Source organism: Biomphalaria glabrata, chromosome 14, assembly GCF_947242115.1.
Source record: "Biomphalaria glabrata chromosome 14, xgBioGlab47.1, whole genome shotgun sequence".
In the NCBI taxonomy this organism is placed as follows: domain Eukaryota; kingdom Metazoa; phylum Mollusca; class Gastropoda; family Planorbidae; genus Biomphalaria; species Biomphalaria glabrata.
Window position 1 is genome coordinate 35,555,131 of NC_074724.1, and position 19,945 is coordinate 35,575,075.

A 19,945-nucleotide genomic window follows, 5' to 3' on the forward strand; every position below is an offset into this window, starting at 1 on the left:
ATATATTGCTCCTTCTGTCTCGGAAGATAATTGGTGCACCCAAATGAGTTTCGGTTTCGTCTTGAGCCGGGGCAGAATTTGGTGTGATTAATCAAGCCAATCTTGGAGCTGCAGAGTTTGCCACGCGTGTATGCATCTGTTTTAAGGCAATTTATTAGGGCAGCTTTCTTTTTCTTTCTCTTGACAAAGGCCACTTCGTTTCTTTTACTCTCGGCGAGATTCGTACCAACACACAGAGTCTGTCTCCTTGCCATCAGGTCTTGGGCCATTTCCTCCCACATACTTTCATTCATGCCTGTGGTTCTCGTGTCTCGCGCACAGACACCTCTGTAGGTTGGTCATGCGTGTGCCATGTACGAGCCAATGTAGTCCTCTCTGTGTCAGAAGAGAATAGATACTATGCATTTTAGCCAGTTTCAAAAGGTCCTGATTGGACGGCAACCAAAATCCTAGTCTATAATTGCTGTATATTGAGTGTAGATCACCCCCGATAGAGGTATAATAACTAGAGTTAGCAATCTCAAAGATTAAATTTACTTATATTTTAAATTTCTTGCTTCATGGTCTTTCATATTTCACCAAATGATAAATAGTAGTATAGTGTGAAATATTGAACTGTTGCTCATGATTGCTATAAATAGAATCACTTTAGTTGGCATTATTTGAATATTTCTACCTAATATATATTTTTTATAATTTGTTTTATATACATTTTATTTTATTTGATGTGTCACGCATATAAACATACACATGTATTAATTTTATGTTTTGTATTCACTTTGTTTTTGTTTTTTTTTTCTCCCTTTTTCTTTGATTTCCGTGTTTTTCTATGCACTTCTCTTACCTCCCCTTGCCCCCTTTTTTTTCCCCGAATTTTCTCACCCCTCGTGCAGGCCAATAATGACCAGCGGCTCGTGTGATCACTTCTTTAGTTCCCTAAGTGATGAGAGAAAGATTATCCTGAAGAGAGATATCCCGACTTATCCAAAGGTACAACAGATAACTCGTGCACTGCAAATAACAGACACAGAACAGAGGGTGTGATTTCACTTTTCAGAGAATTCATAAAATCACCTGCAGGTCAAGGCTTTAAAAAACTTGAGGGAAAAAAAACATTTTTCAAATTTAATTTTTTTAAGAATTATTAAATAAAGCGTTCTAAATTCTAACTTTGTTATATTTCGTTAAGTCAACAAAAGCTTCTTAAAAAATCAACATTCGAAACAACAAAAAATCAAGTTATTGGGCATTAAAAAAAATGAAAATTATCATGCATTCTGTTCTGTGTCAAAGGGTTCCATGTTTTTCTGGATTTTTTCGGAAAGTTGTCTTATGGAGGGAAAAAAAAAACATGCTGGTTTCGTTTTTTGTTTTATTGAACTATTTCTAACAAACTTGCTTTGGAAGTAAGGAGTGGTGCTCAACTTTCGTTCTATCCAAACAGATCCGTGTTATAGCCGCCCATTCTCAGTGTCACAGTAGACTGAGACAGAGCAGCATATCGCTTTTAACTCTTTCTCTCCGTAATTATTTTCCTCGTTTCAATAGTACTATTCATTTCGCTCATTTGTATTTCACTAACCTGTTATGATTAAACTTCAATAACTTTTTTTTTGTTTGTTATCAGAAAATGTTATATTTGTTATCAAAATGTAGGAGCAAGCATGCTCTTTTTTGCCCAACAGAAATTAAAGTTTATAAATCTAAAAATCAATTTAGTTTAAAAGGGAGTCAAATCAACGTTGGCTTCGTCAATTAGGAGAGAAAGAGTTAATAATTTTGGGGGACTCATCGCGGATGATCAAAGTCTAAACATTATCTACAGAGTAGTGAAATTTATTGAGGGGTAAGGGTGTTATTGTAAGTTAATGAAGGCGTTAGTTTGGCAACTTTCCTAAAAAATCCTGTTATTTTTAGTATCATCAATACATAGATTTACATCGGATCAAAGACATACTCATCAAAACATGCCCTCGTACATATAAGGCTTGTCTTGGAGTCCGAAGATTAAATGAGGAATGCAGTGCTTCCCGTGGCTACGCAGCCCCAGCTGTGACCTACATATTTTGCCACATCTAAAGCAAACATAACCATTGTCCGCTGGTGGTCGATTTAGATTTTCTTTTCGCCTTCTACGTCTGTCCTTGACAGCGGAGTTTCTTTTGGTTTATCGCAAGATAGCAATGGTACATATAATAATATATAGACAGCAGCAATAGTGACCTCCCTTTCAACTTTAAACTTTTAGAAACAATGTTTACAATTAAGTTCCCAAAAGTCTTACATAGAATGTAGACCTGTGACTAAATCTAGTGGTTTATAGTTTAATGTTTGCAAATATTTTTTTAAAAAACAAATTAATTACTTAATTAAAGTTTAATAAAAATGGAATTAAATTAGAAGCCTTGTTTGTTTTAGCAATAGTCTAGAATAAAGATCGCGTTAAATTATCTCCCTCTTTTGTCTTCCGCTGTCGTCTGCACATCTTCAATCAACGACACAGTGATAAGTTGGTACAAGAAAAATGTGCGCAGGGAATTAACTAAACGCTACGTTTTCTGATTCTGTTCACTGCGCTATCGCCTGGACCACCTATACGAGCACGTACATTATTAGTTAATTAATAACAAAAAAATTAACTAGAACTGTTTACAAAATTATTTAGCATTTAACTCTTCAGCCAAAAAAAAAATTACATGTAGATATAATAGCACCTATTTCGCATGATAACTTCATACATCACATTACCTAGATTAGTTTCAGCGGTTCTCAAATGTATTTCAAGTACGACTCGTTTCGGCTCTCGCTACACTAAATACCACCCAATGCACTCATCTCACGTAGAATAGCGTGGTACTACACAACAGAAGGTCCCTGGGTCGAATCCTGGTCGAAGCCAGTTTGTTTTTAATGATGGTTTTGGTGTTTGCCCTCCGCCTGACATCTTGAGGATCGAATGAAGACAAATAGTCATTGTGCTGGCCATATCACACCCTCGTTTATCACAAGTGAAACGTATAGTTGCCACTTCTCTGGACACTGAATCTTATTATTAGTTACCAAAGAAATTTATATGGTCAGAAATGAATACCCATAGATCTAGTTGTTTTTTTTTTAAATGTGGAATTGTAATCCGTGATCACGTGATTGGGACTGTAAGGTCACCGTGGCTTCAGGTCCTATCATGTCACTTCGACATTACAGCTCGCCCTTAAGTGTCAGATCGAAGTTCGTCCATGTCGAAACAGGTCTACCGGCTCTACATGTCAGTGTGTGTCTACCTGAGTGGCTGTGTGTGTGTGTGGGGTGGACAAGTCTGTGTGTTTGTTATTGTGTGTGTGTAGTTGTGAGGAAAGGTCTGTGTGAGTGTAGATCTTCAAGATTCTTCTCTTGTTTACTAAGTAAAGTTGTTAAAAAGGGGAAAGGGTGGAGGTCCCACAACCAGGAGACGTGACATCACGTGATATGCGATCTGGACTGTCTATGATCTCGTTCCCGGATTCGAACCTCGCCCTCTGCCATCCCCCTTCGTACAGAGAGAGATTTGGGCTAGGGTGTAATATCTTAACAACTTAACATGTCCCAAACGCTTAAAACAGTGTACAGAGCAGTACACTTCCACTATTTTGTACACGCGTACACGACTGAACAGACGTTGTATTTGTCAAGTACAAGTACCGAATGTTCAACATTTTGTTCCAGATCGGTAAAAGTAAAATATGTGTACATGTACATGTTTTGTGTTCTAAGTTTTACAATGTACGGACTACATGTACACAATGACATTTAGAACGGTTCCGTTGACATTCTAGTAACCAATGACAATCCTAAACAAAATCGCTTGTCTGGCTAGATTGGTCATTTGATGCCATGTAATGTTTGTGGCCATGTAATGTCATTTGATGTCATTTAATGTCATTTGATGTCATGTTATGTTATTCGATGCTGTTCGATGCCGTGTAATGTCATTTGATGTCGTTTAATTTTTTTGATGTCATGTAATGTCTTTGATGTCATGAAATGCCATTTGATGTCATGAAATGTCATTTGATGTCATGTAATGTCATTTGATGTCATGAAATATCATTTGATGTCATGTAAAGTCATTTTGTTTTGCTTAATATGTTTCACACGTTCCTTCTGAACTCGGCAGGGATCGATCTTGAAACCATTGTGAAGACAGACCGAGGTACTTACCACTCGACCACACAGCTATCTTGTCATTTGTTATCTTTGGTGTCATATAATGTCGTGTGATGTTTTTGATATCATATGGTGTAGAATGATGAAAATGGGGTTGTTTTTTCTTAAACTAGAAAATCTCAAATGTTGTTATGTCCCTTTGCTGTTGTCATGACAACGTGGTCCTGCGGTTTAAACGTAACAAAACTTTCAGCATGGCCTACCTTTGGTATGCGCCGAAATATTCGAAAGGTAGGAAACCAATGTTTTAATTGAAGTTTGCACAAATATGAGCATCGAAACCTCACTACAAACAGCTAGCGCACAGACACGAACGTATTCATTCTTTGATTTTATAGAAAGACACAAAACCTCTGACGATGTGTGTGCGCGATTGTTGAGAGAAGGGTTGGGGGGGGGGGCAAATGTTTACCGTATCAGTCTAGCTGTATCTTTTATCTTTCTATTTCAGATTTCAGTTTTTTGTGTTAATTTTGTTTCATATATACATATATATATATATGTATACATTTTAGCTGCTTCTTTAATTCGTTGCATGTTTATATTTGAGTTATTCTTTCTTATTTAGTTTTGGTTATTTTACTTTTATTTTTTTTTTTTTGTGAGTGAAAAATGTAAGCTATGTTATTAGTGATAGTAAAGTCATTTCTCTATGTTCACATTTATGTAGTCACTAGATACACATATAGTCACTAGATACACATATAGTCACTAGATAGACATATAGTCACTAGATACACATATAGTCACGAAGCTTCTACTATTCTAAAACATTCACACCAGTAAGTAGAAATAATGTTCTAGTCAAATAAATCTAGAGCAGAAAAGCTATTAGCGTAGATTTTTTGTTCACTTGGTGTGACCCAATCAGGAACGGCCTTAGATAATTGGAGGTCCTAGGTGAAGTGAATTCGGTGGGCCCAAATGAAATAGACCAATAAAAAATGTACATCGAAAAATGTAAAATTATGCAATTTATTAAAAGCTATTAAAACTAGTGTACTCCAACAATAACATTGGGCAAACGATATTCTTTTTTTTTTTATATTGTTCTAAAGTTAAATAAGTACTCACAAATTAGAACCCAAGGCGACTGCCTAGTCTGCCCCAATCATGCTCTAATCCGATATATTTTTTTTTTTAATTCTTAGAGCATCCTACTCTTTGTAATAGTGGGAGCTCTAAAAAAACATAAAGTCGTTACAGTTATACAGGGACCTGACTTTCTACGAAATCTAAATGTTACAAAGTTGCTCTATATACATTTTCGTTATCTTAAAGGTAACTTTATAAATGTTACTCTGTCAAGTGTACTCTAAAAACAATTACTAGGCAATATACCAATACGACAAGGTAGGCCAATGTTTATAAATAGGAAAAGATGTGGGAAGAGGTTAGCGATTGGTTGTCAATGATGCAAGATAAAAAGCGTTGTCGTCAGCGGTCTTAGGACTGACGACTCCGGAACGCCAGACTGAAAAGACGTGTTATTATATTGAGTTACATATTGAGTTACATTGTATTCATACTATTTTCTATTATCACTAAACTTTGAGGAAATTATATTTTTACGAAATGTTAAATCTTCTATTTACAATGATGGTAGTTTATCTAACCAGTCTTTTAAGTGATTTTCTAAACTTTTGATATCAAATAGTATTAGTCTTTTGACTTTTTGACGGATTAATTTCTTATATTAAGATGTATCGGTCAAAAGACAGTAGACATGTATAATTACTCAATACTATAATCCCTCTAGTTTAGCTTTAGATAACAGTAGTAGATAATAGTATGAGTTAAAACTAAGATTGATTGTAAGTTAAAATTGCAGCTACTATTATTATTTTTAGGTCTAATTCTGGATAGGCAAAACGGTACAAATAAAAATGTTTCTTTCACAAAGCTTTAATCAACTCACATGTTGTCTGTGTCGTACAATATTTTGCTATATACCCCACACCCATTCTCTGATCAAGTTGAAACTTTACACAATTATTTGAAGTGCCTAACAAAAGATAGATTAATCAAAAGGGGAGATAAAGGCTACTTATTTAGATATCTGGCTGTATATGTGGAGCTATTTCCCTGATTAATTTTCTCCCGTTTCCCATTCTCGTATCAATTTGAAACTGTTCATAGTCGATGGCATTAGATAAAACACTTTAAAAAAAATAAACAAATAGTTACTTAATTAGTGGTAATGTATTACTTTTGTTTTATATAGAAAAAAAGGGAGCTTAAACCTGTAGTATTGATATGTGTGGCAGTAATTGCAGTAATTATGCGGTTCTTCCCCTTAGATAACCTTTGTTTAAAGAAAAACAAATTTTTTTTTGTTCTTTTGCTCGTCAGTCAATTCTGAAGGTTAGAAATGAATTACGTTTCAAATATTTAAGGGAAACAAATCTGTTACATAATTATTTAAATTATCGAACTTGATCATTTCCGGAAGTTTAAGAATGAAACTGTTATTTTTAGCACAGCCATCTCTGATGAGACGAAAATCAATCTCAAACGAGATGTACCCAACTACCCCAAGGTAGGCGCCTCTGTTACAAGTTTTTTTTTTTTTTTAGTTAGAAATGTTGGGCTTATGATTTGGGTTTGTTTTGTGTTTGTAGTTGTGTGTTACTGCGTTTGTATATGTGTGTGTTTGTGGTGAAAGCTGCCAGTAACTGACATGCAGCCTCTGTCTGGACTTGTAATTAAGAATATTGATTCTTGAGTTTCGTAATAGTTAATTTGTTCCGACATTTTCATAATAATATGATACACTTATGGTGTTTCTAAATGCTTTAATGCTGATTCGTTGTGTGAATATCAACTTAAAGTCATTGAGACTATATAAAGGTTTTAGGTCTGAAGTTCTGTTGTCTAGAAGTATGGGATTGTTAGGTTCCTGCATTATGCTTAGTCTAGAGCCTCGGTCGTCTTTTTCAGGGACTGTCTTTAGTCTAAAGACCAAGTCATGGGGGTCACTGACTGTTAAGTTTAGAGACAAAGTCATAGGGTTCAAGGTGTTTAGTCTAGAGACCAAGTCATGGGGTTCACGAATTGTTTTAAAACTTTAGACCAAGTCATGAGATTCAAGGACTGTGTTTAGTCTAGAGACCATCGGGTTCAGTGACTGTTAAGTCTAGAGACCAAGTCATGAGATTCAAGGACTATGTTTAGTCTAGAGACCATCAAGTTCATTGACTGTGTTAAGTCTATAAGTTAAGTCATATGATTTAGGAAATGTCATGTCATGTCATATGATTTTGGAAATGTCATTTCATGTCATATGATTTTGGAAATGTCATGTCATGTCATATGATTTAGGAAATTTCATGTCATATAATTTTGGAAATGTCATGTCATGTCATATGATTTAGGAAATGTCATGTCATGTCATATGATTTAGGAAATGTCATGTCATATGAATGCAGAGATTTAAAAATCGCTTTCTTCGTATTTAATTATCAATTTCATATTTATCGTAGACACTATCTCTCAATATGTACAGTGTACATTGTATGTGTAAACTGTACATTTACTGCATTACATGTGTACAGTGTATGTGTAGATTTGTAGGAATATGACATTATACAAAACATCAGTTTGTTAAAAACACAAAAATTTTAGTTGAAGCCAAAAAATTATTGAGATTATAATTATATACGCTGCATTTAAAAAGCAGAAATAAATAAAGAAACGAATAAAAAGATGTTATTAATAATAATAATAATAATAATAATAATAATAATAATAATCTTTATTATCCGTAAGGAAATTTGTCTTACAATTTGTGCATTACACCAAACAAAAAACATTATAACTATAAGAAACCAAAGTGTACATTCACACCAGACTCACTCATAATTTACATGTGACAAAGTTTATACCAGATTGTTCTTATTTAATGATTTGATTGCCAGGGGAACTAAAGAGTGTTTGTGTTTGTTTGTCTTTGCTATCGGTGTCTTGTATCTCTTTTGTGATGGTAAAATCACAAAATCCTGACACAAAGGGTGATTCTTTATTTCGAGGATCTTGTTAGTTTTTTTATAGATGTTTGTCTCAAACAACTGCCCAAATGGGGTTTGTTTTTTGCCAATGATTTTGCCAGCAGCATTTAGGATTCTATTAAGTTTATTTTTATTTTTAATGCTCAGATTGCCATACCAGGCAGTGATATTGAAACTTAAAATATTGCAGATGTGAGCGTGATAAAACATAGCCAAGGCCTTTTCGCTAACATGAAACGAGGACAGTTTTCTTAGTAGTCGTAATCTTTGCTGCCCTTTTTTGCTGATATAATCAGTATTTGCAGCAAAATTTAGTTTATTGTCTAGGATAGTACCAAGGTATTTAAAGGTTTGCACAATTTCAATAGTCTCTCCAGCTACAGAAACAATATCATTTTCCTTCTTGTCCCTACGAAAATCGAAATTTCTCAGAAATAATGATCAGAATCTTAGAAACAGGTCTCAGCGGAAACTGGTCTAAACATTGTTTTCTTTTTAATGAAGAATAATAATTCAATAAGCTCTTTTCTATTCTACGCCACAGCGAAGACAAAATGACTTGAAAATTTAGAAAATAAGTAGGGTGAAGGGTACCTTTTCAGACCTGACGATCTATTAGGAGCAGATGATGTAAAGCTAATCTGTTTCTACGGCCGACAGTCAACAAGAATGTCATGTAGTCAGCACAATGACCAACCGCCTTTAATTCCCCAACTTATGACAGGCAACTATTAGAGTGGGGTTGAATCAAGGACATCTTATATTCCTAGAATAAATAAACTTTAAAATCTAAATCTATTTTTATTCAGTTCATAACTAGAGAAATTTCTGTTCGTAAATCTGTGTTATGGTGTGTGTGTGTGTGTGTGTGTGTGTTTCTATGGTGACGGTAGGAAGAGGTTAGCGATTGGTTGTGAATGATGCAAGATAAAAAGCGTTGTCGTCAGCGGTCTTAGGACAGACGACTCCAGAACGCCAGACTGAAAAGACGTGTAATTTTATATTATTACTAAAGTCTACTACACTGATTTCATGTTATCTCAAGTTGAATTTGTGTATATCGTAATAAAAGTTCTATTTACTTTCGCTCACAAAGAAGTTAGACAAGTTGTTTCAAGTTTGATAACATATAATATCCCTACAGCGGTTTAGTTGTCTACCAGCAGTGTGGTGCTATGAGTCAACGACCGTCCACAGCAGTCTGACTCTATACCACTCAGTCTCTATTTAGTTTGAATTCACTAACCTATATTTAACTCCAATACATACACCGAGTAACACTGGTGTACTTAGCAGGATGTCACTGACATTCATAACCCAACGAAATGTTAGAAGTATTTACATAATAGTACTAACTGATGAGTCACAGTCAAGAACAAGGGAGATCATTTACCTCCTAGTAGACACAAGCTAGTCCATTTTCATGGCTTTTTTTTCTTTTTTTGAGAGTTCGATTTGTATTTAAAAGACAATTTATTACATAATTTAATCTTTTTAGAATGAATTCCCTCCTGAGATTAAAAAAAGGCAGTTACGTTACAAAATAAACGCTAGAGTTATCTGATCTTGTAGTTTACAGTATTTTCGAATAGTGTATCATGTCACCTGAGAGTCGTCTTCTCATAGTTTCAATTTAAAAACTATATCTGGACAAACTCAAGTTCCATAACTATTTATCATTAACGGCCTTGACCTCATTCATAAAACTTTTTTTTTTCATTATTTAAAAAAAAAAAATCAACCAAGTTTTGTATACACTGGGTGGCGGTCTGGTCTTGTGGTATGCGCTCAGGAACATTGACTGGATGATATCGATGCTCCCGGGTTCGAACCCTGCCCGCTGCCATCCCTGCGGGCCTGAAAGGGGTTTAAGGTGTAAGCCTAGCGCTTTACCACAATGCCAACGCGCCTCCGAAATGAAACAAGGATGTCCTCATTTTGTTTATAACTGTGATACTCTACCTCTGGTCCGCGGGCCACATGTGACCCGTATAATTTCTTTTATAGAAATTCTATCCAGCCTTTCGAAACTTCGACCCACAGTGCAGAACGATTTGAAAAATGTTGGTTCTATTGGATTAGAACTTGACCATATACATACAGGAAATCCAGATCTTGGACATAAGAAATAACAATGTCATATAATTTTTTTTTAAATCACAGACCTATATAAATGACTAATTATTTGTCATGAGACTTCCGATACTTCTTAACGTTGAGAGCTAGTGAGTCTGTTCCCTATGGGGAAAGATGTGACGAGTTTAGATGTAGGGGCTGGGGAGGAGTTGGTCTTCTCGGAGAATCTTGCGGCATTATAATCAAGTGAAGCTAATCTTAATACATCCCAGGTGAATGAAGATTACCGACGTGATTGTGTGGCCAGCACAATGACCGCACCGAAACAATTTGTTAGTTACTTATTAGAGCTGTGTGGAATGGGAAGTGTCCTCACGCATTAAAAAAAAGCCCCAACTTCCACATGGATTTGAACTCAAGACCGTATATTTGGCAGCCATGGGTTTGACTTCTTGGCCACAACATTCCGAGATGAGTTAATCAAGACGACAATATCTATTACACACACACCCAGCTGCCAACACATACACGCAAAGACTCAAACACATATGTGTTAACCCACATACACACACCCATATCGTGTAAACAAAATGACTTAAAATGTACTCAATGATTTTCTGAATGAATTCTTAATGACCTATTTTCTTGCACACCTGTCAGTACACCTTGTCTCAAGAGACGGTGGATTACCTGAAGCAACCTACTTTTGACATCTGGCACTGGGAGCCCAACGAGGTAGGTTCTAATTATAATCGTAGTAGGTTCGAGTCATAGCTAGATTCAAGTGTTTTGTAAGTTCTGGTAAAAGCTCTTTTTTTTTAGATCTTGGTCATCATCGCCTTAATCATCAGTCCCTTGACTCTCGTCTTAGGTCTGCTGGAACAGTTCCCGTTACCAAATCCCTCCAGTTTTCCCGTTCAGCAGCAAGAGAGAAAGCCTGGTCCTTTCTTTAATGTTATTCTCTTGAGGTGTGTCTCAGTAACATACCTCGGGCGCGTCAGAAGGTTGCGCGGTCGTTGTTAATAAAACATGGTGACACCCCCATCTCCTCTAGTGACCTCTACTCATACAACTTTTTATTCTAGCCAGATTTTATACAGTTTATCTGTAGGTAGGTTCTAGTCATACATAGGTTTTGAACGTAGGTAGGTTCTAGTCATCGATAGGTTTTGACCGTAGGTAGGTTCTAGTCATAGATAGGTTTTGAACGTAGGTAGGTTCAAGTCATACATAGGTTTTGACCGTAGGTAGGTTCTAGTCATACATAGGTTTTGAACGTAGGTAGGTTCAAGTCATACATAGGTTTTGACCGTAGGTAGGTTCTAGTCATGGATAGGTTTTGACCGTAGGTAGGTTCTAGCCGTAGATAGGTTTTGAACGTAGGTAGGTTCTAGTCATAGATAGGTTTTGACCGTAAGTAGGTTCTAGTCATACATAGGTTTTGACCGTAGGTGTGTTCTTGTCATAGATAGGTTTTGACCGTAGGTAGGTTCTTGTCATAGATAGGTTTTGACCGTGGGTAGGTTCTTGTCATAGATAGGTTTGACCGTAGGTTTTGTCTACTTGATGGATAAAATGCAGTTGAAATAAACAACCATTTTCCAAAAAATAAGCCAATGCCTGCCTGGCGGAGCACAAGACCTCCTTTTTCCGGACCTCTGGTAACCCTGTTAACAGCAGTCAGTCCAAATGAGGTGCAAGTGTATCTAAACAATTTACAAAGAAAAGAAATGACATTTTTTTTATAAGAAATGTTCATGTATAATTAGGCCGTCTGGTTTTGTGATCTACAGATTAGAATTTTAAAACTTTATGAAAGATTTATAAACTAAAAGATTTTTGTTTGTCTTGGTCAGTCTACGAGACCTTTTTTTTTTTTTAAATTTGTTCACAAACTTTTTTTTTCGTGTTTAAATAAAGGAGAACGAAATTAATGGATGCACAAGTTCCACGATAAACTAAACAAGGTCAAGGACGCTAATTTAAACGTCACTTCCTCTTCTTCGTTCTCATTTTACATGTCGGAGAGTAACATAGACATAAATAAATATAGACTGGCCGAAGGAAGTAACTTCATGTAACTTGAAAACATGTATATCTATTGTATTTGGATTTCTGAATTATGAAAAATTGCATGATCTTCATTCTTGGAGATTAAACAAAACACTTGTGAAAACATTTTAATACTTATGTAGGTTTTGGCTGAAATAGATATGAATACTTAACTTTTATACTGCTCATAAATGCTGTATAATAAAGTACACAAAATTGCAAGTCACACATTTTCGTTTCATAAAACTCTTTAATCGGCCAGTCTAGATTTATTTATGTCTATGGTTACAGATCAGTAACCCTAGATCTGAGATGAACCTCGCAGTGGATCTGGCAGTTTTCCGTATAGTTTTTCTTCTATAGGAAGGTTTTGGGGTCAGGGTCTTGTTCGGGCCTCTTGATATAGTGTGCAGCTTTGAAGGACATGGTCAGCATTCTCTGGTGATGCTCCTAAAGTGCAGGTTTCGCTCGTCCCGACTTTAAGCTTCCGGAACATATGTTGTCTAATTCTGTTGTGTCCGCTTCTGAAATTCACTGTTACCATCTAAATATTGAAAAATTTCAGCCAAAAACGGAAGAGCCTTAGAAAATTGTATTCTACAGTGCTTAAAAAATGCACAAAAAATTAACATATAACTTATAACAGTGGCGTAGCTAGGGTGGGGGGGGAGGAGGGGGAGAATTTTAAAATCCCCCCGGGCCCCCACGTGAGGTGGACCCCCTGATGAGTGTTTTTTACATTAAAAACTAAATATTACGCAAAATGCAGGGGACCCAAAGAGGTCAAGCCCTCCGGGCCCCCAAATTTTGGAAAATTCCTAGCTACGCCCCTGACTTACAAAAAACATAACCTATCAACATTTTTTTATATAGGCCTACATGGGATGCAACAAAAGCTAGCTATATATAATCTTTCCGCCATAGATAAAAATCTATAAAAAAAAAAAACTGTGTATTTAGCGTGTTCTTGTACTTATCTCATCTTAGATTAATATTAATCTTATTAATGCTACTATTAATCTTATTAATGCTACTATTAATCTTATTAATGCTACTATTAATCTTATTAATGCTACTATTAATCTTATTAATGCTACTATTAATCTTATTAATGCTACTGTAGTGAAGCAAACACGGGGAGACCATCTAATAATATTTAGCAAGTGTTTTGTAAAAATAAAAGCGCTGAAGGAATGGGTTAACTTAATTAAAATCAAAGCTCTATGGACCTTGGAATCAGATTAACCCTTAAAAGCCTGCACGTCAATTGGTACTATTTGCTATGAGGCCTAGAGCAAATCTCAAATCTACACACGCTCCAAGTTCTCTGTAAATTAAAGTGCGGTCGTATGAGGGGGAAAAATATCCAATCTGGCCGTTAATAAAGTACTCATTAGTTGTAATGATAGGTTTAGAGGCTGGCCAGAGAAATCGAATAATTTTATTTGATCAAAGCTGTCGGCCAAATGAGATTTTAAATGCTAAAAAATTGGTTTGACCTACTAACTGGATAGCTATCATTACTTTTGATCACGTCATTTTTACAATCGTGGAAAGTTGTGCTTAGCATACTAGACTTTATAATATTTCAATGATAAGCATTCAGATCTAGATTCAGAAGACGATGCGCAACATTTTCCTGAAACATTAATTTATTAACCTCTTGAATCAATCAAGCCTTTTTTTTTTTTTACCTTTACCGATAGTCCTTTCAAAACTGATATTGGATCTAGATCTAGTCCTTGTTCTCTTGACAAATTCATTTAATTTTTTTTTTGTTTACTTTGAACGAGCCATAATTTTTTTCTCAGCAATATACATCAACTGTTTAAATTACGAGGAAAATAGTTAAAGCCGTTTTTGAGATCCATGTTCAGGTTCCTCCCTGGTTCCTCTATGGTTCCTCCATGAATTTCTAACTTAAACAGATGTATTGTAATAAAGGTGTAAATTGCGTCGTTGGTATTAAAAAAAAAACGTAAAACTGAATGCATACAAATCAGCCGATGATAAAGTTTAGTTCAAAGCCCGGTGGCGTACTTGGTAAGGACATCTAAAATATGAGCACTGGTTTTGATGACGTTGTTCACGTTTTTTTTTTTTTTTTTACAGATGTTGAGTCTGTTGGAACATATGTATCACGAGTTGGGATTGGTTGAAGAGTTCAACATCAACCCTATAGTACTCAAGCGATGGTTGGTGAGTTGTGAACCACGTGATTGTATGTCTCTTATGTCTTGTAAGAACCAGAGTTTTGTTGTATAGGTTTTTATGTTGACTAGATCGAAATAATCTGTTGATCATTTTGTGTGAATATCTGACTCCTTTGAATCATCCTAGAACAGCTCTCTTTTTCTTTTACTCACTTTCTATCACTATCTCTCTATATTATTATCTTTTCTCTCTCTCTCTCTCCATTACCTTACTCTCTTTCTCTCTCACTCTCTCTCTCTCTCTATCAACTTACTACCCCTCTCTCTCTATCTCACTCTCTCTCTCTCTCTTGCATTATATACTTTCTCTCTTACTCTTTCTCTTTATATTTCTCACGCGCTCTGGTTTTTTTTAATCCTCATTATATCTATTTTCTTTCTCTCTCTCCCTGAACTTAGGGGCCTACTACCTCTCTTTCTCTCTCTCTCTCTCTCCCTGAACTTGCTCTCTCTCCCTCTCTCCTTTACCTTTTTCTCTCTCTCTCTCGCTTCTCCCCTACCTTACTCTCCTTTGCTTTACTCTTTCTCCCTCTCTCTCTCTCTCCCTTACCTTACTCTCTTTCTCTCTCTCTCTCTCAACTTACTACCTCTCTCTCTCTCTCTCCCTTACCTTACTCTCTTTCTCCCTCTCTCTCTCTCTCTCTCAACTTACTACCTCTCTCTCTCTCTTTCCCTCTCTCTCTCTTTCCCTCTCTCTCTCTCTCTCTCCCTTACCTTACTCTCTTTCTCTCTCTTTCTCTCTCTCTCAACTTACTACCTCTCTCTCTCTCTCTCTCTCTCTTAACTTACTACCTCTCTCTCTCTCTCTCTCTCCCTTACCTTACTCTCTTTCTCTCTCTCTCTCTCTCTCTCTCTCTCTCCCTTACCTTACTCTCTTTCTCCCTCTCTCTCTCTCTCTCTCTCTCTCCCTTACCTTACTCTCCCTCTCTCTCTCTCTCTCTTTACTCTCTCTCTTAACTTACTACCTCTCTCTCTCTCTCTCTCCCTTACCTTACTCTCTTTCTCCCTCTCTCTCTCTCTCTCTCCCTTACCTTACTCTCTTTCTCCCTCTCTCTCTCTCCCTTACCTTACTCTCTTTCTCCCTCTCTCTCTCTCTCTCTCTCCCTTACCTTACTCTCTTTCTCTCTCTTTCTCTCTCTCTCAACTTACTACCTCTCTCTCTCTCTCTCTCTCTTAACTTACTACCTCTCTCTCTCTCTCTCTCTCCCTTACCTTACTCTCTTTCTCTCTCTTTCTCTCTCTCTCAACTTACTACCTCTCTCTCTCTCTCTCTCTCTTAACTTACTACCTCTCTCTCTCTCTCTCTCTCCCTTACCTTACTCTCTTTCTCTCTCTCTCTCTCTCTCTCTCCCTTACCTTACTCTCTTTCTCCCTCTCTCTCTCTCTCTCTCCCTTACCTTACTCTCCCTCTCTCTCTCTCTCTCTTTACTCTCTCTCTTAACTTACTACCTCTCTCTCTCTCTCTCTCCCTTACCTTACTCTCTTTCTCCCTCTCTCTCTCTCTCTCTCTCCCTTACCTTACTCTCTTTCTCCCTCTCTCTCTCTCCCTTACCTTACTCTCTTTCTCCCTCTCTCTCTCTCTCTCTCTCTCCCTTACCTTACTCTCTTTCTCCCTCTCTCTCTCTCTCTCTCCCTTACCTTACTCTCTTTCTCCCTCTCTCTCTCTCTCTCTCTCTCTTTACTCTCTATTTTTTCCCCACCTACTCGTCCGTTCTATTCTAAATACTGTCCATTAACTAATTGTTCCATCCATTGAACGAGAAAGTCTTAACAGACATTGACACTGATTACAGTAGAAGTAATCTCCATTCTGACCAGATAACACTCGCACGCTAACACACACACACACGCACACACATCTAACACTCACACACACACAAAGTACACAATGTCACGTGCTATTTTCTCTCGTATTACTAGAATATTCGTACACTTTATAATATAAGTTCCTGCTGTTTACTTATAATCAAAAGTTAATGTAGACCCAATTACATATCATATTATGCGTTTCAGTGTGCGCGTTTCTTATAGACACTACGGTATTGCTTTATAAAAACTTAAAAGCAAAATCAGAACCTCTAATTAAAAGCAAAATCTTTTTTCCTGACTTCAGGACCTCTAATTAAAAGCAAAATCTTTTTTCCTGACTTCAGGACCTCTAATTAAAAGCAAAATCTTTTTTCCGGACATCAGGACCTCTAATTAAAAGCTAAATCTTTTTTCCTGATATCAGGACCTCTAATTAAAAGTAAAATCTTTTTTCCTGACATCAGGACCTCTAATTAAAAGCAAAATCTTTTTTCCTGACATCAGGACTTCTAGGATCTGTTTAACTTGTCTTCTTAATTATAGCTTGAGTTATCTCGGTATTTCTCCCAAGAGTTGAGTTGAAGACTTTTGGAACTCTGGGCTGATTGGCTTTTCTGTCTGTCTGAGCTACTGTCTGTCTAGGAAGGATACAAGCAGATATAATTTGCTACATCCCTTTTACCGCTGGCTCGTATCTTAAGACGCTGTCCCTCTCCCCCCCCCCACACACACACATAACCCTTCTCCTTACTACATCATCTGTGCGGGTGACATAAAACGCCCCTTGGGGAACTGTGTGTGAAGAGTGACCTGGTTGTTGGGGCTTTCTTCCATCCCCGCAAGTGCAATGAACGACCCTTGGGGGTAAGTAGCATTGTGCGGGCTGGATTCATTCTAAATGTATTGTTGGTTTCAAAGATTTATTCTTTGCGCAAAATTGTTCTAGTGGCTATTTGGGTCACAAGAGGGACGCGGAGCTGTTCCATTGTCCACGGGATCATCCTCTGGTCTCATTTCCGGTTTAATAACTCAATACCGCCATAGGAATCACTCCACGTAATTGCAGAAGTCCTCACTTGCCCTATTGTTGCGCTCATCGAAGCCAACTCCTCACTTCTGGTCACCAACCTTATACTCACTGTCAACCCGAAGACAGAACTAGCGTTTTAATAAACACGATAAGCAGTCAACCGTGACAAGATTTTCTCCCGCGCATTTATAATAAATATTTTTTAAAATCCTTTTCCCACTCCAATAATACTAATATCATGTTATCTCCCCTCCTCCTCCAATAAAACTAATATCTTGTTATCTCCCCTGGCGGTTTTCTACGCAATGAGAATAAACAATTATTTCTGCTAGAATGGGCGCCTTAAAAAAAATGTCAGATTCAATAAGACGTCTGCTTTCAGTGACGTGACTCTCTGTTATTAGTTTTTAACAAACTAATTTTTTTGGGGGGTTTATTGAACTAGATCTAGTGGGTTTTTTTTTTTCGAAATTTAGATTAGAAGAAATAATTGGAATTCTCATAAGAGTGCAGTTGTTTGTTCTCATGTGAATCTCGTAAAAATATTTCTGGTTCTCGTGATTAAACCGCGCTGATGAAGGGTCTCACGATTAATTTTAATCAGAGTAATCTTCTCTTTGTTTACACTGTTTTATTTTAAGATCCGGTCCACATTCTGTAGCAATATAATAATAGGCCTATAAGAACATTGGAGGCGCGGTGGCCGAGCGGTAAAGCGCTTGTCATTCGAACCGGAGGTCCTGGGATTTTTAATTTCGGGATCGTTAGGCGCCTCTGAGGCTACCCAGCTCTAATTAGTTGGGGAAAGTAGAGGCGGTTGGTCGTTGTGCTGGCCACATAACACCCTTGTTAACCGTAGGCCACAGAAACATCATCTGCCCTGTATACCACAAGGTTTCAAAGAGAAACTTTACTTACTTTTACAAGAACATTGAAAAAGAAGAGAAAGCTATTTTGACTAATGTCGAGGCGATATAATGAAATCTAAAAAAAAAAAATTGTACGAAAATGAAAATCAGAGTAGATTTAGAAATGAATAGGGTCAAAGAATCAATGTCAAGGACGCTGAATTGAAAACTCATGGATATCTCATTAGTAAGAGGCGCGGTTAAGTCTCGTATCAATTCTGTTTTGTTACAGCTAATTAGTCAGGTGTTTGCTTTTTTACTTTAAATACTTTTTTTTTGTTAGTTTCCCCATGGTCATAGAATGAACTTCTTAATACTTCTTCTGTATTGATATTATTTTGTGTTACAAGCATAGACCTAAATAAATATAGACTGGCCAATTAAAGAGTTTTATGAAACGAAAATTTGTGACTTGCAATTTTGTGTACTTTATTATACAGCATTTATGAGCAGTATAAAAGTGCTTTTTTAACTTTGATACACACCTATATATATTGTAAATAAGGAGGCAGTGTAGCTTTGTTTAATCTCTAAGAATGAAGATCATGCAACTTTTCATAATTAGGAAATCCGAATACAATAGATATACATGTTTTCAAGTTACATGAAGTTACTTCCTTTTTCCAGTCTATATTTATTGATGTCTATGGTTACAAACAAAACAGTTTCGAAAATTTGATTCTTCAATCTGCAGTGCTAAAATAAAGTGTGGAAAAAAAAATATCGTATTGTAATTTTAAGCCCCCTTGTTATTTGCCAACCCGCAGCCAAACCGATTTGGCCTCTCATCCACACATCCCACAAAGATAGAAGGAAAAGTGTTTGTATTTCCTATTATTAGCCACTTACAACAATCTGTCAGGCAGCTATGTACACTCGCGACTTACAACAATCTGTCAGGCAGCCATGTACACTTGCGACTTACAACAATCTGTCAGGCAGCCATGTACACTCGCGACTTACAACAATCTGTCAGGCAGCCATGTACACTTGCGACTTACAACAATCTGTCAGGCAGCCATGTACACTTGCGACTTACAACAATCTGTCAGGCAGCCATGTACACTCGCGTCTTACAACAATCTGTTTGGCAGCCATGTACACTCGCGTCTTACAACAATCTGTCAGGCAGCCATGTACACTCGCGTCTTACAACAATCTGTCAGGCAGCCATGAACACTCGCGTCTTACAACAATCTGTTTAGCAGCCATGTACACTCGCGACTTACAGCAATCTGTCAGGCAGCCATGTACACTCGCGACTTACAACAATCTGTCAGTCAGACATGTACACTCGCCACTTACAACATTCTGTCAGGCAGCCATGTACACTCGCGACTTACAGCAATCTGTCAGGCAGCCATGTACACTCGCGACTTACAGCAATCTGTCAGGCAGCCATGTACACTCGCGACTTACAACAATCTGTCAGTCAGACATGTACACTCGCCACTTACAACATTCTGTCAGGCAGCCATGTACACTCGCGACTTACAGCAATCTGTCAGGCAGCCATGTACACTCGCGACTTACAGCAATCTGTCAGGCAGCCATGTACACTCGCCACTTACAACAATCTGTCAGGCAGCTATGTACACTCGCCACTTACAACAATCTGTCAGGCAGCTATGTACACTCGCCACTTAC

The 19,945-nt window shown here is 37.1% G+C and overlaps 1 protein-coding gene across 11 annotated transcripts in view; it reads left to right on the forward strand.

Moving 5' to 3' along the window:
* The window catches only part of LOC106073592 (high affinity cGMP-specific 3',5'-cyclic phosphodiesterase 9A-like), a 149,872-nt gene that overhangs the window by 118,116 nt on the left and 11,811 nt on the right, over positions 1-19,945 (forward strand). For 7 of the 11 annotated variants that reach the window (XM_056009786.1, XM_056009792.1, XM_056009787.1 and 4 more), the window contains exons 9-11: positions 894-990; positions 10,947-11,021; positions 14,451-14,537. In XM_056009786.1, coding sequence (XP_055865761.1) covers positions 894-990; positions 10,947-11,021; positions 14,451-14,537 — 259 coding nt within the window. Of the gene's footprint in view, positions 1-893; positions 991-6,681; positions 6,743-10,946; positions 11,022-14,450; positions 14,538-19,945 lie in introns of all 11 variants that reach the window. The other 4 variants (XM_056009794.1, XM_056009795.1, XM_056009797.1 and 1 more) reach the window with 1 other exon arrangement.